This window comes from Sturnus vulgaris, chromosome 15 (assembly GCF_052056855.1).
Source record: "Sturnus vulgaris isolate bStuVul1 chromosome 15, bStuVul1.hap1, whole genome shotgun sequence".
NCBI lineage: Eukaryota > Metazoa > Chordata > Aves > Passeriformes > Sturnidae > Sturnus > Sturnus vulgaris.
In genome coordinates this window covers 132,862-152,809 of record NC_142257.1, presented here as the reverse complement: position 1 = coordinate 152,809, position 19,948 = coordinate 132,862, and the positions used below count along the sequence as shown (strand labels likewise).

General features: G+C 40.1%; 1 protein-coding gene across 6 annotated transcripts; it reads left to right on the top strand.

Moving 5' to 3' along the window:
- Positions 1 to 717: 717 nt before the first annotated feature.
- REEP2 (receptor accessory protein 2) lies at positions 718 to 19,516 on the top strand. 6 transcript variants are annotated; one of them, XM_088174062.1, is made up of 9 exons: positions 774 to 857; positions 1,189 to 1,261; positions 3,311 to 3,368; positions 5,239 to 5,315; positions 6,740 to 6,860; positions 7,428 to 7,541; positions 7,908 to 8,055; positions 8,343 to 8,485; positions 10,451 to 19,516. In XM_088174062.1, the coding sequence occupies exons 3-9, from the start codon at positions 3,318 to 3,320 to the stop codon at positions 10,523 to 10,525; spliced, it is 729 nt and encodes a 242-aa protein (XP_088030188.1). In that variant the 5' UTR covers positions 774 to 857; positions 1,189 to 1,261; positions 3,311 to 3,317; the 3' UTR covers positions 10,526 to 19,516. The 6 variants fall into 6 exon arrangements, with proteins under 6 accessions (XP_088030186.1, XP_014748809.1, XP_088030188.1 ...); XM_088174061.1 differs by having other exon boundaries at positions 791 to 857; positions 8,343 to 8,500; XM_088174060.1 differs by lacking the exon at positions 3,311 to 3,368 and having other exon boundaries at positions 718 to 857.
- The last annotated feature ends 432 nt before the right edge of the window (positions 19,517 to 19,948 follow it).

Genomic DNA, 19,948 nt, shown 5'->3' with positions numbered 1-19,948 from the left:
ACCCAGTAATGAACTCTGGCATTGACTGAGGAGGAAGATTCTTTTAACAGTATTCCTTGGTGAGCTGTTAAAATATAACAGTTTCCTGTACTCCAGTATGCTTAAGCATACACATTTCCCACCCTGCCCAACGGATGTTCCCACACACGTACACTGTTCAGCCTTGTGTTTGTAGTTACCAAAGTAATCCTTGACCTTTCAGCTTTCGAGGAAGAGTATCTGGCAACACTGAAATTATCTGGGAACTACAAGTAACAGCCTTTATTCTGGTTTGATAACGCAAAAAAAGTAAGTATCGGCTAGTTGGTTTGGCATTCGGTATTGGGTGAAACTTGGAGCCGTGGAAGTCTGCAACGCTTTTACACTTAACTACTCTGTTTGCAGCATGTAATAGCTGTTGCCTTGATTTCCCTGGAGGAGGCAACTGGAGGGAAGATGGCTTCTTCTGTGGTCTCTATTACTCCGTCTTCCCAAGTGCCTGTGATCTCAATTCAACACTCTCCTGTAATTTTCCTCACGTTGCGCATGTTGCTCCTCTGCCATCGTTCCAGCAACGCGGCTTTTCTACCTCTCTGCTGCCGTTCCGCTGGCGGGGCTCCGTTCCCGGGTTCCCGCCGCACCTCCCGCCCTGGTGCGAGCGAACGCGGAGCTTTCCCTCAGCGGGGCGGGGGCAGCGCGACTCGATGGGGTTCTGCGGCCTCTCCCTCCGCCGCGTCGGCTCCTCCCATGCGAGCACACGGGGCGGAGCTGCGCTTGCTGCAGGAACCTGCCTTTTAAGAGCCGCCTCCCGCCGCTGCTCAGCCCTGAGCCGCGCCCGGTGTCGCCATGGTCTCCTGGATAATCTCCCGCCTCGTGGTGTGAGTGCTTGCGGCCGGGGCGCGGGGCCCTTCCTCGATGGTCCCTCGTGGGCCGCGGCCCAGAGCGGGGCTCTGGCGCTGGCGTCGGTGCTGCCCCGCGGGACCCCGCGCCCGGGAAGGGGCGGCTGGGGGGGCGGGCACCCTCGCGGGTGGCTGCGGCTACAGACGAGCGGGTCCGCGCGGGCTGCTGCGGTGCCGCGGGGAAGGCGGCTGAGCCCCGCCCGGAGACCGGCATCACTCCGGCTCCGGCATGGCGGGGGGAGCGCCCGCCACTGCGGCCGGGGATGGGGCGGGGCGCCGCGAGGCGCTGAGGGGTCTGTTCTTCTCGTAGGCTGATCTTCGGCACCCTCTACCCCGCGTACTCCTCCTACAAGGCCGTGAAGACGAAAAACGTAAAGGAATATGTGAGTACGGGCTCGCCGTGCCGGCGGAGCGCCCGCCTCGTCCTTCCTGGCCGCCTCGCAAGCCCCCGGCCTGTCCCCGGGACGATGGCACCCCGGCTCCGCAGGGGCTCGGGTCAGCCAGGCCGCCCGAACAGCAGCTCCAGACATCTCTGGAAAAGCTGCCAAGGATGGGTGCTTACTGAAATGAGAGGTTTCAACCCGTAGACGTGGGTTGTATTTTCTCAGGAGATGCTGAGTGAGGAAGGGAAAGCAGGGGAAACACTGCAACCTGGAAGCATATGAAAGTCCAGGATAAGTTCTTTCTTGCAACTTTACCCTTACTTTGTGTCCTTTACTGCTTTTTCGGTACTACTTTTGTTTTCTTCCGAAGGGTTGAATAGTCCTGCTTGGTTTGTGGATTCCTATCAATTTTGCTTGTGATCAGTGTTTCATTTTGGTCAAAATTTCATTCTCTTTCCCTTGTGGAACGGTTTCTATATCTCTGTCTACACCATTGCTACAAGTACCATATTTAAAACACTAGAATTTTTTTGTGATGTGGTTTTTTGCCTTCTTACAGGAAGGATGTTTTTGAGACAAGACCTATGATGTGGAAAAGTTTGTCATTAATTTTTGGGTTTTGTTTAGTGATTCAGTGGTATAGGTTTCCTGAAGTAGATAGTCTGGATTGCTGCAGCAGAAAATATAATCTTGTTTTTAGTTTCAGTGAAAATGCTGGAGGGGTTCGAGAACGTGTATTTGAACTGCTAAAACTTACATATTAATGATTCTTCCTTGAGAGTATTGCATCAGAAATAAAGGAGTTAGATGTTGGACTGCCATCTGTCTAATTAGCTTACATTTGAAATGCTTCTTCCTTCTCAACACAAGTGAAAAGATAGGGGGAAAAGATAGCAGAAGGGGCAGTATCTGTTCGATATGCTTCACATGTTCGATGTTTCACATGTTCTTCATGTGAAAACTCAGCAGAAAACTTGAACGCTGTGCTGCCGATTTTCAAATCCAGCTGTTTTATGTACTACTTGTTCACAGTGCTTAAGAACCAACATTGGTTAGGGTTTGGTGGTAGAGAAAGGTCTTACAGGTGTTTCTGTGCTAAAGTGGTGTATTGAAGCTTGAGGTGACACAGACCAAGCTACCACAGAGTCTATCAGTGACATCAGAGTACAGTGCAAATTTACTCTTCTCTACCACCATGATAAAAATTCAGGATAAATTCTTGAGCAGTTGTGGCAAACTGCTTCTATGAGCTCAGATTGTCCTAAAAGCAATTTCTTTCCACATATCGTCTTCAGCATCGGTCAAGTCTACATTTCAATTATGCTTTTGCATTTGCTGAATTCCTTTAGGTTCTTTGTGCAAGCTGGGGAGACTATATGTGTACCTGAAGCTGGTGATCATCAGGGTGAGCAGCAAATGACTCCTTTTAGTGGACTGAAAAAAAAAAAATGCAGCCTCATTCAACCCTCAGTTTTAGAAGGTGTTTTTAATCTGTCATAAGAAATAAAATAGGATTTCTTCCCATCTGCTTTCTGCTCTTTTAGTTTCTGGTCATCTGCAGAAACTTCTAGAACTAGAAGTTGGATCTTTCCCGTTTGTTTAGGAGCTGTACTTCTTTTTTACTTTGGCTTTAGAACATAGGGTGAAGGGTGACAGAAGGAGACACAGGCAAGGAGACCTGCGTCCAGTGTCAAAGATAGGCACGTGAAGTTTATTTGAACAGTAACAAAACAATGTTTTCTGTTCTTAGTTCATACTCCTGAGCATTCTGTTAGCAGACTGAAATGAAGCATTAGGCTTACACTCAGGCTACCTACAGTGACCACTTTTGAGCGACATCTGCTAATATATGTAAATGCAATAGTTTTCACTAAGAAAAAGCAGACACTGTAAGTTCATTGCTTTGTACTTAATCCTATTTAGAGACAAAATGTCAGCTGGAGATCAATTAGGATCCTTTTTGAATTCTTTAACCATCTCCTACCTGATCTCTTGTATAGAAAAGTATCTTCTGCAGTTTGTCATCTTACTATTCACACCCTTTTCCAGATGTTTCATGAAGATGAGCAGCACAGATCTCAACACTGATTCCTGTGGGATCCCACTGGTAACTTTCCTCATTGTGAAAAGTGGCCATTTCCTTTTATCCTTTGTTTCCTTTTTTGTAACCAATTGTTAATCCTCAATAGTCCCTTCATTTTTATCCTTGACGATTTTGTTTTTTTAAGTGTTTGTATAGACCTGTTAGAAGCTATTTAGAAACTTCATATACCCTTGTCCTGTAAGGAAAGCACTATAGCTAGCATAGGCTTATGGAAACCTAAGAGTTCTGCTACACTTGTGAATTTTTTTTTTCTGAAGAAAACCCTATAATCTTCATTTTGTTACATATATGTAGGTATTTGCTAATTGCTTTTTATTACTGTTATTGCCTTCATTTTGCCTAATGCTGAAGATTTGCTGTGAATAGGTGTATAGGTTTCCTGAAATCTCTCACCCTTTTGGATCCCTTTTTGCAAACTTAGATTTATTATTATTCACACGTGTCTTCATACAAGAGCTGATTCATGTTGCTGCACTGAGGACTTAATCATTCATTTTGAAAAGTTCTTTTAGATTAGCTGAACAACACCTGTCTTGTCCAAACTGATGATACAAGGGGAAAAAAAAAAGGCAGGGGAGAGCCATACAATACAAGTTTTGCTATTTTCTGTTCTGAAAAAGAAAGTTTACAGTAAAGTAGAAATAATTTGGATTACTAACCACTATCTTCTAAACAATTCACTGTGTTAGAGCAGCTGGAGACAGATGAATTTTCTTTTATGAGAAACTTGTGGAGGGTCTTTCAAGAACAAATCACCAAATTTTCCAACACATGCAAGTTTGGGGAAATATCTGCTTTTATATTATTTGCTGTAACAAGGATTGTCAACATGTCATTATTGTATGAACATAATTGTTCATGTAAGTTTAATGTATGGATTAATGTGTGGATTTAATATGTGGCATTTCCCTGATTCAGTTTGGTTCTTTTTTCCCATTTTTGATGACAATTAAGAGTGTTAAATTGCTTTTAATTAAGGTGTCCTTTTCATTTATCTGGTACTTTTGCTCTTTTTTAGTTCTCAACAGGATAGAAACTATCAATTTCCCTTATAATTCAGCTGACTCCTCTTGAGGAGTAATTGGCTTGTAGCTGAGAAACCAGTTACAAAAACAGCAGAGTGTGCATCTCTGTTTGTTAAGGGGGAATTATTTTGGGCTTTGAAAAAAATACTGCCCCAGATAAGGGTGTGAGAAAGTAGAGAGATAGATGATAGGCATCCAAATGTGTCATAATAGTACATACATGCACTCTAAACCTTAAGCGAGGATTAGGCTGATGTGGCATGTTCTTTGCTTTTTTACCTCTCTCAGTGAGCTTTTATTTAAAAAGAAAAATTAATTGCTTGTGTGATTTCTGGGAGTAATGATTAAGGCAAAGAATGTTTATTAGTGAGTTAGAGAAAATAATACCTTTCTTGGTTTTCTGTTTTCCTTTATTCCTAAGGAAAAACTTTACATCAGGAAAGTACATGGCTGCAGCTGAAAGTTAAACTTTTACACATGTGCATGTATATTTATTTTTTTTTGGGTATTCATGATATATGAAATAGTATAACTTCTTAAAGTGAACTGATAAATCCCTTTGGATAGGTCATTTGGGACCTTAACACTGTTGCACCATAAAATATTGCTCCAGGGCATGCATTCATCAGTGTATCTGTATATGTTTATCTATTTAGAGCACAGTAATCCTACATGCTTTCTCAGATTAAAATGTACCATTTAGTATGTGTCCCTCTCCATTAAAGATTATATATGCCTTCTTTTTGAATCTGTCTTAATGTGTGGAGATGAGTCATTTATACTAAGAAGACATTTCACTTTTTTTCTGGGTTCTGATGTATGTCCATTGAGTGACTGCTCTTTTGCAGGTGAAGTGGATGATGTACTGGATTGTGTTTGCCTTTTTCACCACTGCAGAAACACTCACGGACATTGTTCTTTCTTGGTGAGTTCCTTGGTGGCTCGTTGCGTTTTTGGTTTTTGTTTTTGTTATTGCTATATCTTTGTTTTGGGTTTTTTGCCTTTTTTAAGCAGAGAAGTGTTAGGATGCTAAGGATAAATGGTGTCTCCTTTAGGAGTTTTCAATCCCTGTGAAGAGTCGGCAGGTTTCTAGATACTGTGGGTAACAGCTGCCATCTTAGCTGTTTCAACTCCTTTGCTTGCAAAGTTAGGGTAAATGCACAGTATCTATAAAAGGATCTTCGTCCATTCATAACTTGAAATATTTTTGAGAAGCTGTTAATGTGAACTGGTACCGTTTGAAAAATGATAGTCTAAAAGACACAAAAATGGTCGAAGGAAGGGACCTATTTTGCTTTGACAGTCTTTTATGTGGAAGAGCAGATCACATGCGTGTCTGTGCTGTGAGTGGTTTGCATGATGAACTTCTCTCCCACTTGGGAGAGTGGGATGGACTGGAATAGAAGGAAGCAGATTATTACTCTTTTCAGTGCCCTGTGTCATCCTTGCCAATATGGAGGCCTCCAAAAATGACAATTCATTGTTACAGGGCTTCAACTGAACTTTGAAACAGGGTATCTTCAGCTGACTCATTGCTTTAGTGTTTGAGCTCTGGGTACATCTCTGAAACAATGTTCGTCAAGAGTTTCATCTCCTAGAGAATCGTGAAGTACTACACATGCCTTACAGAAGCAGCTTTGTTTCTACCTGCATGAAATCTGAAAAGCAGACAAAGATTGAAAAAGTATAAGAACTTTAGCTTATTTACAAAAAGGACTTCTGAAAACAGAAGTTTCTTCCTACTAATTGAGTCAGTAGAAAATTTGCATTCAGTTGTTTCAATCTCTGCTATTACATCTTCCCAGACTTTTTTGGGTAAGGGTTAGAGATGATAGGCTTCCGTTCAGCCCACTCTTTTTCATTTACACTGGCCCTGCTTTTGTTTCTTATCTGAGGAGTACCTTTTGGAAGTTTCAGAAACAGCCATCAGCTTTGATAGGAATGTGATATGATTAAGATAATAGTTGAAAATTTTGAAAATTGAGAAGGGAAACTAATGTAGTATTAACATCCACTGGATGCTCTCTGAAGAAACGTCAGAATGATGAGAGTAGCTATCAGACTATAATTTGGTGTGTTTGCAGGGCTGAGAGATGCCCTGTTTATGGAGTTTTCATGGCTATGGATGAAAGACTAAATGATACTCGAAGAAGGTATGTCCTAGGATTCTAAAAAGGGTTCTGCTTTTCTGACCTGAATAATTGATTCTCTTGTGTCTGAGCCTTTACCTTGCCTACACTCTTTCTGCCTGTGCTGCTCTCTACTAATCTGTCTCTGTGCTGATCTTGATTCCAGTTCTACATCTTTCTCTTCTTCTTTTTTTTCTTTTTTCTTTCCTCTTTCTCTCAGGTTTCCCTTTTATTTCGAGCTGAAAATCGCATTTGTGATTTGGCTGCTCTCCCCTTACACCAAGGGCTCCAGTGTTCTCTACAGGAAGTTTGTGCACCCAACGCTCTCCAATAAGGAGAAGGTACCTGCTTGTTGTTGGAAGATACTGACCTGTCTGGGAACTGACTGACTTCTAATTCAGTTATGTCGCAAAAACTGGAATCAGTGAATCTTGCTTGTGCTGATCTTAGTGAATGTAAAATGATTCTGTGTCTGACAATGATGTCATACTGCAGCTTACTGAAGATTGCAGTGTAGCCAATAGTTTGCCTAATGCTTAGAAAGCATGTTTGGCTAACTCAGTGTCACGAGCCCCTACAGTCACTGTCCGTAGTTAAGCCTTTTCAATCACAATAGGAGCAGCGTGTTCTGTAGCCAGTCTTTTTTTTCACATTGTTGATACAAGCAACTATTTTGTTTCAGTTGTTATAATCTGGAAATAGCATACTGTAATTTAAAGTTGTACTTACACGCTTTTCTGTAATTAGCAGAGAAACTTGAGTTATGTGATCAATGACACCTGATGCTAGTAGCTTGAAAAAAGTGTGTCCAGATGAGCTTTGTGTTTTTAAGGGTGATGATGGGGAAACTTTGATCGTGTTTGTAACGAGCAGTTAGTTAAATGCCATGTTCCATCTTGCATTCCTAGGAAATTGATGAATACATTACTCAGGCTTGTGACAAGAGCTATGAAACCATGATGCGAGTTGGCAAGAGAGGGTTAAACCTTGCTGCCAATGCAGCAGTTACTGCAGCTGCAAAGGTAATGCAATGCCTTCTGTAACATCCAGGAATTCTCTAGCAGTTTATTTTTGTGTACTAGCAGTTAGGTGCTGCGGGTCTGTTAGGGATACTCGTACTTGTTTGGCACCAACCTACTTTTCCTTCCTTCCAGTTTGCCCTACTGTTAATTCCATTCTCTGACTTAAAAAAAAAGTAGAGGGGGAGTGGAGTGGATTTTGCTTTAACCTCTTAGTTGTTGTTCTTGGGAGCATGCATTTTCCCTTTTCTGTTTTTTTCAGAGTACCCTAGTGGGGAAAAGGGCACCTTTGCTCCTCTTCTGAATGAATGATCCCATGTGAAATGATCTTGGTGATGTGCCTTTCACTCTAATTTTATGTCCTCTTAGGGCCAGGGAGTTTTGTCTGAGAAGCTTCGAAGTTTCAGCATGCAGGATCTCACTCTGATCCGAGATGAAGATACTGTGCATATGCGAAGCTGTGATCCACAACTGCACCCCTCTGGTTCGAGTCTGCTGGAAACTGTTGAAGACTCAGGTACAGAGCACCCGCTGGGCCATTGTGTGAGACCTTGGATGGTGAGCCAGGAGGGCTTCCCTGAGCCTTGGATCTCAGAAAGGAGTACAATATTGTAAATTATCTGGGAGAAGTTGCATTGTCTTCCCTAGAGCTTTCTCATTTAATATGCATCCCTGTACTTATCCCATTATCCTTATTCAGGATGGTTGACATCTCTCTGTCATGTGTTCCTTGAGGATGGGCCATTTTAAGCCTCATGAGATTCTTTAAAAGTATTTGCTAAAACTTTTGCTCTTGTTCCTTAGCTTCCTGTTATTCCTCTGGAGAGGAGAGCAGTGTGGCACATCGGCCTAATGGAACCCCGTCAGATACTAGAACAGACCCATCAGATGAAGATGCAGGAGACAAACTTCCTAAACGTACCCAGAGTCTCAAAACTCCTAAAAAGGTGATGAAAGCTGAAGTGAGTTGGTGTATAGATAATTTTCATCACTGACCTTGATTTCTGAGCTTAGTTGGAAGGCTCTGGCTTTATAGTCTCAGCATTTAGAAGCTGTGTATATAAATTTCGTTGGACTGGCTTTGCTAGTTGAGTCCTACATCAGAGAACTTGTCATCTTCTTGCTATACTTGTCTCTGGCTTTTGCCTTTTTTATCCTGACTGTAAGCCTCTGTCATAAGCCAGAACCCAGTTTTTCTTTCATTTGGGCTTTGTGTTGAAGGGTGGAGCATTAAGTATTTTTAACGTGTTTTGTTGACAATATCTCTCTCCTGTCTGCTACAGTCTGAATATATAATAGTGACATTTGTCCCTGGGACAGCCACTTTCTCTTCATGTAAATGCAGCAGTTGTGTACTCTCTTAGGCCTCCCTTGACTTTTACACATTAGGTATGGGAAATTACACCACTCCCCACCTACCCCATTCCTGGAGTTTTTTCTTGAAGTTTGAGTAACTAGTGATTGCTCAATTGTCTTCTTATGTTCACATGATGATCCAAGGTATTTACAGCCATTCAGATGGCACGTGAGATGCCTGATTTCTTATTATTAAAATAAACCATACAGGAAAGTAAATGCAGCTGTGTCCAAGAATCATGTAAGCTTAGCAGTCTTTTTTCCAGGTGTTTTCAGGTGTGTTTTATAGAAAACGCTTTTTGAGGTGCAGCTTTCCAGGTCTTGACTCTTACTTGAGTGTTTCTTAGGATTTGATTTGTACATGATAAAACGCTTCTCCCTTTTTATCAAGTTGGGGTCCTATTTGCTTGATTCAATTTGGACTTCTCGTATTCTATTTATAGAAGATAAACAATGCTATATAACTGACTCACATTGTCAAGCTATTCAGGCTAAATATTTATTTGTTTGAAGGAAAGTAATTGCTTAGAGCATGATTTTAAGTTGTACTGTTAACATGATTTTACAGTGTAGGGGAAACGTTTGCATGTGCTTAAGTGCTCCTTGTGATTGAATCACAGAACAATTGAGGTTGGAGGGGATCTCTGAATTCCTCTGGTTCAAACCCACTGCTCATGTAGAGCCAGTTCCCAGGACAAGGTCCAGGTGGCTTTTGATTTTCTCCAAGGATGGACATTTACGTCCAAAGACGTGTTTTAATTTAACTCGGATCTTTCTATGGCTTATTTCGGAGTTGCCCCCTCTTCTTTCTTGTCTACTGTATTAGACGGGAACAGGGAAATAAGAGGCTCAAAATTTGAGTCGAAGCTTCCTAGTGAGGACTTTTCAAAGTGAAATTGTGAAAAGACAGAAAGAGCTCTTCTATGCTGTTTATTGTGAATACAGAAATACCATTAAAGCCCTTTGCAGGCGTATTGGTTTTTATGCTCAGATTGTTGGATCTTTGGGTCAGATTTAGGACTTTTACGAGATCTTTGAGTGAGATCACTGAGGTTGCCAGCCAGGGCTGAATGCATCATAGATGAATAAATGTGCCCTTTTTGCCAATGTCTAGAATGAAAGGCACAGAAGTAAAGTGTGCAAATTAGTTCAGGATGTTTCTACAGCTTTCAGAGAACTGCACTGGTGATGGAAGTTAAGAAGCAGAGAAGTTAGAGCAGTGAAATGTTACATGAATGTTACCAGTTAGAAATATCTATGTTTAACCTTTGGTTTGGACAGCTGGCTGTGATTTTACTAGTGTACATATCCTATCTTAGAATGTCTTTTCCTGCTTGCTATTTGATGAATATGTTGTGTGATTTGTTTAATGAAAAAAAAGGAATGGTTAAATAGGCTTTTGAGACAATGTTAATAATGACATTATTACATTGACATTAATAGGGTCATGTTGTAATTTTTTGTCCTATTTTCACTCAGCATTCTTGCATCTTTCTGTTGTATGTTTAGATGTTAAAATAAACTAGCCTAAGATGCCTCTTTTTATTTCTCCTCAGCTTCCAGTGAGAAGTGTAAAAGCCCGCCCTAAGAAGAAAGCTGCTGGCTCTCTTGCTTCTGGCGAGTCATCCTAAGGCACCCTCGCCCCCCCCCCAGCACCTGTCTCTGTCCTGGGATTTTCCTTTCGCTTTTATGGGGAAACTCTTCAAAGGAAGGGAGCTGAGATTCTTGTAAATAACTGATACTGCTTTACAGAGCTCATTCCAAGGCAAGGGGGAAGCTGGAATTCAGAAAGCAGAGTAGAGGATACAAATCCTCAGGAATTTTCTCCTTTTCATCTCTCTGTTGGAGGGAATGCTGATATGTCTGTACATAGCCAGTTGCTTTGGAATTCCCACTGTATAACTCTAGCTGAGAATCTTTGGTGGAAAAACTGACTAGGGTTAGAGACATCCGTTGCACAGAAGCTAGAAAAATACTAGACACAGGAGTTGCACAGGGTAGGTGGCTCTCTAAAATGTCTTATCTTGCTCTGGGTATTCTCCTGCAGCTGTGTGTTGTTAAGAAGTGCCCACCATGAATCATATTCCTTAAGAATGGACTGTACCTGATATGTCCATTGCCTTTGAGAAAGTTACTGAAGTGATGTATATTGAGTGCTTTTGAACATAAAGGACTGGCTTGTGGGAGGTATATGCTAGATTCCCATTACTCATACTGGAACATGAAGAGATTGGTTTTTATTTTATTCTTTCTGGAAGGTGAAGGGAGATAACTGGAAAAATTAATAAAGAAAATGTGCTATTATGTGCACATTATATGATGGAGTAGGCAAGAATTACTGTTGAGAAGGAAAGTTTGGCATCTCTAAGATTTTGGCTGTTTTTGAAACTACTTGAATTTTATTTCAGGTTCAAATACCCACTTTGACTCCTATGAGAGCGTCAGAATGAGGTGAGTCCCATGCAGTTCCATGGCAAGCGTATTCGCTTCGCCATTTACTGGTTGAACTCATGTCAGTGTGTTGCTTGTTACTTCAGACAAATTCTTTTATTCTAGCAAGTGTCTGGGGATAATCTGTCTCAAAATAGTCTGCAGGCATACTTGAGAATTTCAGAAGCCCTCACCTCAGCTTTAGGAGAGTCAATCCTCAGGACATGAGAACTGAAACAGTTGATTTATTAATAGTTGACTTCTGCTGACTTGAGGATTTCATTTATGGGGGATAAAAAACAGAGACTAGGGCGCAATACTGTGATTAATCACTCCTCTTGCTTTATCCTGGTGCAGCCCTTGCACAGATTTTCTGTCTGACATGTGCCATGTTTATCAGTGTCCTGAGACTTGAGCAATACTTATCACTTGGGACAGAAAACTACAAGGAATGCAGAATATTGTGGGAGTGAAATTACAGTGCTGCAGAGAAAATTTGCATCACACCAAGCCATACTAATCTCTTGAAGGTTGTTAAGGGGAGATCCCCTGTACACATGCCAGCTGAGTCAGTGAAAATTTACGAGTTTTATGCGTGCAGTTCTTGTTATCACGATCTCTAATGAAGGTGCACCGTTATAGGTACGGGTGTCTGAATGAATACCTGGTGGTCTCAATTTTCACTGAAATTAGTTATCAAAGGAACCTGGCTCCTACATGCAGGTGTTTGTGTCCCATACTTTTGCTGTCACATTTCTGAAATTAGAGCGAATTCTTCAGAGGGCCAAATATTCTATAGAGCAGCCTTTCAAAAGTTTATGAAGTTGAAGACTAGGACTGAATTTTTCTTTTGTTTCCCATTGTCTTGGTGGCAAATTATTTGCTGTTGAATTGACCAGTTATTTCAGGAAGCCAATTAAGTTGGGATTACTATTTTTTGTAGCTTTTAAGAATTTAAACTTTACAGTCCATGTTAGAAACTTGGATCTCGTCAGAAATATTTATCCTAAATTATCCACAAGACTTTATCCAGAAGTCAGTAGAAAATTCTTCATTTGGTTCTGAATTTCACAGAAAACCCCAATTATTTTGTTCTTTGTTAGTTTATTAGCAAACTTCATTTCTTACTACACATGCAAATGCATGTCCTGAAGCAGGAATACTTTCTGTTTCCAAAGGAAATGCCTCTCTCCAGACAACAGATAAAAATCTTTCATGGTTACGTGGAAGTTCTAGTTGTGAGGAGTTGCTGCCCTAGATGTTCCTGTACTGAGCAAGAGAGAACCATTCTTCTCTATATGCCAAGTATGTCTATGACCATGTTACTTGATTTTTGTTTTCATTAAAATTTTGCATAGCAAATTATTTATGTAAAACATTGTGAGGGACTTGATTTAGAAGCCAGGTCTCCTCTTGTGCTGATCTTCTTGCCCTTTCCTTGTGCATGCACCGTGATAGTCTACAATTACTAGGTTTCCACAGAGTGACTTCCCAGAATCTTCTCTAGAATCCATTTATTTGTAGAGGCTTTTCTGCTTTAAAGCACAGGAAGAATTTCTGAAGATTCTGTTCTGGTATTTGGATTTATCTTTGTCTTTCTGAGCTGGGTCTTGTGCTAAGTAGCTTTTACTTAGCATTGATGCTTGATGTCATTAGCTTATGGGTAAATATGAGTGAGTTTTACTCTGACTTTTGTTTATACAGGGGAACTGGCTTTTGGTTGCAAGAGTGAGTCTACAGTAGAATCAGGGACTATCTAGTGTGCGATATGAAGCTGATGATGTCAAGCAGCAGAACTTACCCAGAGCAAGAGCAGTGTCTTAGCACGAATACTGCTTTCTTCTAGCACAAATGTGACTGCTAGATCGTGCTTTGCTTGATCAAAGCCACTGCAGATCTACTACCACCCATGTGACCTCCTAGTGAGTTTCTAGATACAGTTCTGCATTGGATGGCACTGTCTTGCACAGAAATTCTCTTATTAATGAGAACGCTGAATGTGCTGTTTTCATAAAATGCTTTCATCAGCTGCTGTTCGGTGTTTTCAGCAGGAAATGCTGGAATGTAGCTTCTTTTCAGTATCATCTGTGGGCTTCGTTGTGCAATAAAGTGAATGGTTACATCTTCACCTAGCATTAGAACCTGTTGTGTTCGGTAAATGTGTAGAGCCTTTTCTTAATATGCCTGGCCACAGAGAGAAGTGCAGTAAGAGAAAATGATGTTTCAAGCTGGGGGCTGAAGGGGGTAGTATGTGTGTTTCAAACTTTGTGTGCCTAAAGGTTATCCTAAAATACCCATACCATGAGATACAAAGTTGAAGCCATGACTGCCTTTTGAAAAGAAATGTTTTACTTTCACGTTTGTAGTAGTATGAGTCAGTGTTCTGCTGTTGGAAAAGAAAATAGTGAAATGTGGTTTCCTGTCTGAGAAACTTAATGATTTGTTGCATAAAAGGGAAAAAAATGTTTTCTTCTTTGACAGTAATCCTCCGTGGTGGGTAAGAACTATGAAAATACAGAGGAGACATCTGTCAGATTTTAAACCTTTATACTTGACCTAAACATCTTTATTACTTACTTTTTAAAATTTGAGTTTGTGATTCTCCAGCTTTACATGTCTGGGACTGATTTCTTTTAGACTAGAGTAATTTCCTTGATAGGTAGAGCATATATATAGAGAGGGATGCTGGTGTTCTTAAAATTGCAAAGCTTGTCCTAGGGAAGTTTCACCTTCCCTCATTTTAGTGAATTGATTTCCATTCATTGTGCTTTTGCAGTCCTGGGCTTTATTTTATACATCCCTCTTGGAAATACAACTCCCTCACAATACTCTTCCTTGGAAAGCAAGTTCTCTAGAGAACCACAACTTTCCAGAAATGGTTATTTTTTCTGTGCCGTCTTGATAAGCAGGAAATTGAGTGCCTTAGGAGAAAAATAAGATCTCTATGGAGGGCTCTGCTGGTTCTCTGATCTACACATGGCATTGTATTAAGGAGGCTCACAAGTTAACTGTGAAGTGTCATTGTATGCTTGAGAGCAGCTGTTTAATTGAGCTGATTTTTCCTTTCTGTCTTCCAAAGTTGCATATAATGCTGGGAAGTGTGGATTGTTCCCTAAGAGAGAAATCTAGGAAATAAAAGTTGTATCCTAATGGAGACACTGTATTGTCATATTTCTGCTTGTTGGTGAGGTGCTGAATGTCATCTCTGTGTGACTGGTCTGTACTATAGCTTTTCTTGCTTTAACCACTGGGAGTTTTGTAATGCGCTGTCTGGCTGAAGCATCTCGTGGTGCTGCTTTGTGAGTTGTCTTGCAAAGTCAGATATATGAAAAACTAGGAAAGTATTCCCAAGTTACATGAGCTTGTAGAACCGTAGAGGTGTCAGAGTTGGAAGGAGCCTCTGGGGGTCATCTGGTTCAACCTTGCAACTCAGTCAGGGCCACCCACTGCTAGTTCCTGTGTACTATTTCTGGTCTGGAATCTACTGGGTTTAATGTTTAAGAGCTGATAATGTGTGCAGAAATCCACGTGTTGCATGGGAATATGCTTTAATGTTATTGAGGAGAAACATTTCCTGGTCACTTTTCATCTGGAATTTGGCTCTGTTGCAAGACACTATAAACATAACTGATTCTTATGTTCCTTATATGTATTGTTAAAAAGCTTAGAGGCCTCAAAAAAAGATCTTAAGGGGTATGCAGAGTGAGTTGTGAAAACAGTTGGTCTTAACAGTAAATGGAGAAGATAACTTCATAGCAGCTAAGAACCTGTCTTGTGAGATAGATAGATAGATAGATAGATAGATAGATAGAATTAGAGTGGAAAATGAGCTGTGTATAGTACAGAGTTATCCAGTAAATACTGCTAACTTCCTGAGCCTCAAGCAACACTTAAACTGTGCATTCTATTGATTTCTTTTTTGAGCATGATTGCTCCCTTGGAGTCAGTCTCCTTCCCCTTTTCCTTTCCCCCTCCCCCCCTTTCTAAATTGGGCTTGAGCTACATACACTGAGTTTCTTCAAACTTTCAGAACAATAAAGTTTGACTTTTACCTCAGCAACTGATCTGCGGGGAGGAATATCAAGTATCTCTCATCATTTCGTAGATGTGTTATGCTGGAGAAGCACTAGCAGGAAGCTTCAGAGGATATGTTTATCTGGGAAATTCTACCCTCTTCCTCCTGCCAAAGCTTGCATGTTTGGGTGAACCAAATCCTGGAGTTAACTACACTCATTTACACAATTACCTGTAGAATCCCAAAATTCAGTGTCAGAATTTCCAGTGCTATATTTCTGATGATAACAGGAATTAAAATAATATGAAGTGAAAATAAATAGTGGCAGATTGGTGGGGTTTTTTTGTTTTGTTTGTTTGTTTTTGTTTAGTTTTTGTTTTTTTATTTTGTTTTGGTTTTTTGTTTGTTTGGGGTTTTTGTTTGTTTGGTTGGTTTTTTGTTTGTTTGTTTTTTTAGGGTTTTTTAGGTTTTTTTTCTTTCCAACTTTGCAGGTAAATTTAGGTCATTGCTATTTATATGCCTAGAATCTTTGCCTGAAGCCCCTTGCAAGCTATCTGTTACTTTTTTGCTCTCTTTCATAGAGCTCCTATTCTTCTGTGAATTGGTAATGCTTTTTTTGTTCACTTTTATTAAGCAAGGGCTGGCTTCCTTTTTACTGACTGTGGAGACTTGAAATATACAGTATTAGAGCTGAAATTTAGCCTTTTTTCGTTATTTAAACCTATGACTTAGATTAATGCATGTAACTTGTACAACAAGGCCTCGGTCTAGATTCCCAAGGGGAATGAGAGCATCTATTGCAAATAGCATAGTTTGACATACTTCCCTTTTCTTGCAGTGGATTCTGGTTGAAATGTGCTCACTGCAGACCCTTTAGACGAGAGCATTCTGTCAGCATTTAACCAGATAATGTTAGAAGTAACATTTATAGGAATACTGCAAAAATAAGTGAACACTAAAGGAGCAAAAGCTCAAGTCTTCTGTAATATATAACTGTCTGAGACTATGTAAAACATTAAAGCATTTCTGGCAGCAGTGGAAATCCATTGCTATACTGACTTACAAAGGTAGGGAATTCAGTCATGGTCTTTGTAGCAGGTTTGTGAGGAAAGTCAGTCTGGATGGCAAGCATATAAAGCTTTACATACCAGGGAACTAAGTTTTTATCACAAGTAATGCTTAGTAACTTACCAAAAAGAAAGAAGTCGGAAAATTTTGGTGACTATAAAATGGAGAGAAATTTTCCTGATCGTCAAACCTTCTGTATTCGTGCTACTGCCTTGTTTGGGAAAGCACTGCATTAATGGACTCCTCATTACTGGCTCTTCTGTCAGATTATTTCTCAAATTAGAGATACTTGGATTTCACTCATCATTTTAATGTCCAAGTCCCCATTAGCACAGTGCTGATCTAAAGGCAGTACGGCACAAGGAGGGTTGTGAATTACTTTTTGTCCACCAGAGGGTATAAGAATGACAAAATCACTGAACATGGGTGAGCAGAGACACACCTTGTAACAGTTAGCTCAATTATGACAGTTGAAAAGTAGTGTTTCCTAGGTGTGAGTGAAGGCCCTCCTTGGGGATGAGGGGAAAAGCAAGCTGGGGCTCTAATGGAGACATCTGAAATAATACTGCTGTTAACTTCTGACTGAGAAGGCCATTCTAGGCATTCTGATTGCACCACTATCCAGTGAAGCTTGCTGAGACAATAGCATTACAGAGTAACTGTCCTCACTTTTTTTTTATTGTTGTACATTCAAACCATTTTCTAGCTGTAGGAAGGAGCTCTGAAAATGGCAATGTTTGTGATCCCCCCCCACTTTTGCAATTAACCAATTGCTGTGTGTTGCTCTACTTTATACTGTGAATTTTAGTAGTATTTCCTGGTAAAGATGAGTATTTTCTTTCAGTTGGATCTCTCTTCTGTGAAAAAAGAAGCAATTTTAATCTAAAAATACAAATTTGTCTAATGTTACTATGGTAATTTGTGACCATGGCAACAGAGAATGAGCATTCTGAAGAACAGACAGACGGATCTGCTTGGTTTTTTGGTTGTTTGGTTTTTGTTTTTGTTTTTAAAGTCAACGACCTAATTAATGGTGCATGCATTTCACAAAAAGCTCTTGACTTTTCATATTTGTTAACCGTACAAGACCATATGGGTCCAAGGAATTTTTACATTCTCACATAGAAAAGCTGATGTTAGAACATAATGTAACAGTATGAGATTCTTTCCAATGTTGAGAAAAATCTTTTATTTGCAACAGCATTGATGGGGACTTGCAGACTGAAGGAGGATCCAAGACATACCAGAAGGTTTCTGTAAGAAAGAGAAATAGAACCTAGAATAGCCCTGGGGATTCTTCAATGTCAGACTTTGGGGGGAAAAAACAAGTAGAATAAAATATATTCAATGTGTTTCTATTTTTCCATCATACAATCAGAGTTAGGTAAATCAACACAGTGCTTTTGGGCAGGTGCTGAATTTCAAATACGAGTTGTGGATTGCCCTGACATGCCCCATCCCAAGAGCTTGTGCTGCATTCTGGGAAACATTTAGTAATGATTTAAAGAGTTATAAGAAATTAACTTATTATTGAGGGAGGCTTTTGTGGCTAAGCCTTGTATTTAGTGTATTTATCTCTGCCAGTATAGAGCTAACATAAAGGCTCTCTACTGTCAGCACTGTCTCAATGTCAGTTTTATAGGAAGTGTGTGGATAGAAGTTTAGCCAAAGCCAAACCACAGATATTTTCCAAGTTTTTCGTTTTTCCTAGGTTCTGTTGGGAAATCTAGCAACTGAATGGAAATGATAACATTGCTGCTATTGCTTGCTTATTTGGGGCAATGAATATATTAAATCAAATTAAGCAGCATTTAATAGTTTATTTTTTTGTAAAAGCCAGCTGTTGTGACCAATCTGTATTTACCACAAGAATATGGTAACTGATGCATGGAGCCATTGTAGTGCAGGAAGACTAATACCTTTGAAAAGGGAAAGCAGAGAAAAGGCCAACCAAAGTGGAATTGGTTCAGCTAGTGCAGTCTCCTGTCTCTGATACTGCTCAGTCTATTTGATGACCAGAGGGTAGTTTGGAATTAAAAATACATTGGAAAACGCCTCCTCGTGACACCATCACCTTTTTACCCATATGCTGAAGCACAGTGCTGTTAAATGACTGGATTAATGGAGTTTTCCTGAGAGGGGGAGTTGTTTGAATTCTGTCACTAATTTTTTGTAGTCCTTAAGTTTGGTCACTTGCTGCAGTATAATGACTTAAATGTACAAAACCTAAGTCTCGTATTGCACTTGCTTTAATACCCAGACTCATCTTAGGTATCTTTTAACATTTTTTTTTAAGAACCTGTTTTAAAGGGGCCAGTGCTTATCTTCCGTTTCTATCCGGAGTATAATACAAAAGGTTTTATCAATGCAGATGTGCTCTTGTTCCACAGGGTGGCAACTAATCCTTATTTCTCGATTATTTTGACATTTCCACTAGAAGTGGTTTTCCTGGCTAAGCTTCCTTCTGAGGCATCAGAGTCATAAGCATGGAAAGACAGCCCTTCTGTTGATTGAGGTTAAAGGGTATTTGGAAAAGCTCATTATACTATGTCTATTCAGGCTGTATCAACTTGCTGAAGATTGCTGATGAGACCAAAAAGGCACCATGTAAGGACTAAATTTTGAACACTTCTTGCTACTGTCTCGTGTGGGTCTCTCTGGTAAGTGGTGCTCCAAGCACAACTGATCACAAGTTTTTGATGGCACCTCAAAAGAAAAAGTTGCTGTGATAAGGTTTAGTTATTGATGTGGGTGTGGGAGAAAGTTTCTGGAGGTTATTTATTCACTTTTTATTTCCAGTTTATTTTGACAGATAAATGTCTCGGATACTTTGAATTTAAATCTACATATGTCATTAGAATAGATTTATAGATTTATGAGTTGAAGGTATGACTTTTTGTTCATTGCTAGTGAGTTTACATACCTTTCTCCCACCTCGAGCCCCAGTTTCTTGCTACTGATGCCTGTGGATATTTTATAAAAATGCTGTTTTGTTATCTTCTCAAACTGTGCTCCTAAATAAGTTTAGTTTATCTTCTTTAGTCTTATGTGTTTAGTCTTCTGCCTTTCCCCCTCTCCATTGTTGAATGAATAAAGATATGAAAATGAATACAGAGTCGTGCTGTTTCTGCTATGTAAAAATAAGGCAAATTTGGGGAATCTGGCTTGTCCTGGCATTGTTTCCTCACTTAAATGTTCCTCACTCTCAGGTTGTGTCTACTTCCCAGCTGTTAACTGAGAACTTGGATTTGTATCACAAGTGTATTTGTTATGTGGTATTTCTGTTCTGGCCAGAATAAAATACTCTGGCAGTTAAGCATCTAGAAGACCTACCTGAATTGTGATTGCAAGTAACGTTTGGGGAGCACAGAGACTGGAAAGCATTCATATATGCAACGTTAGAGAACGGTGAATATCTTTTTCTGGGTCCATGTGCAGAAGTAAAAATGTTCAGTCAGTACTACATAGCTACTATATCTAGGCATGAAACATTAGAGTGGTCAGGAAATAATAGCTGTCTTGCAGACCGGGTAGCAAGAAC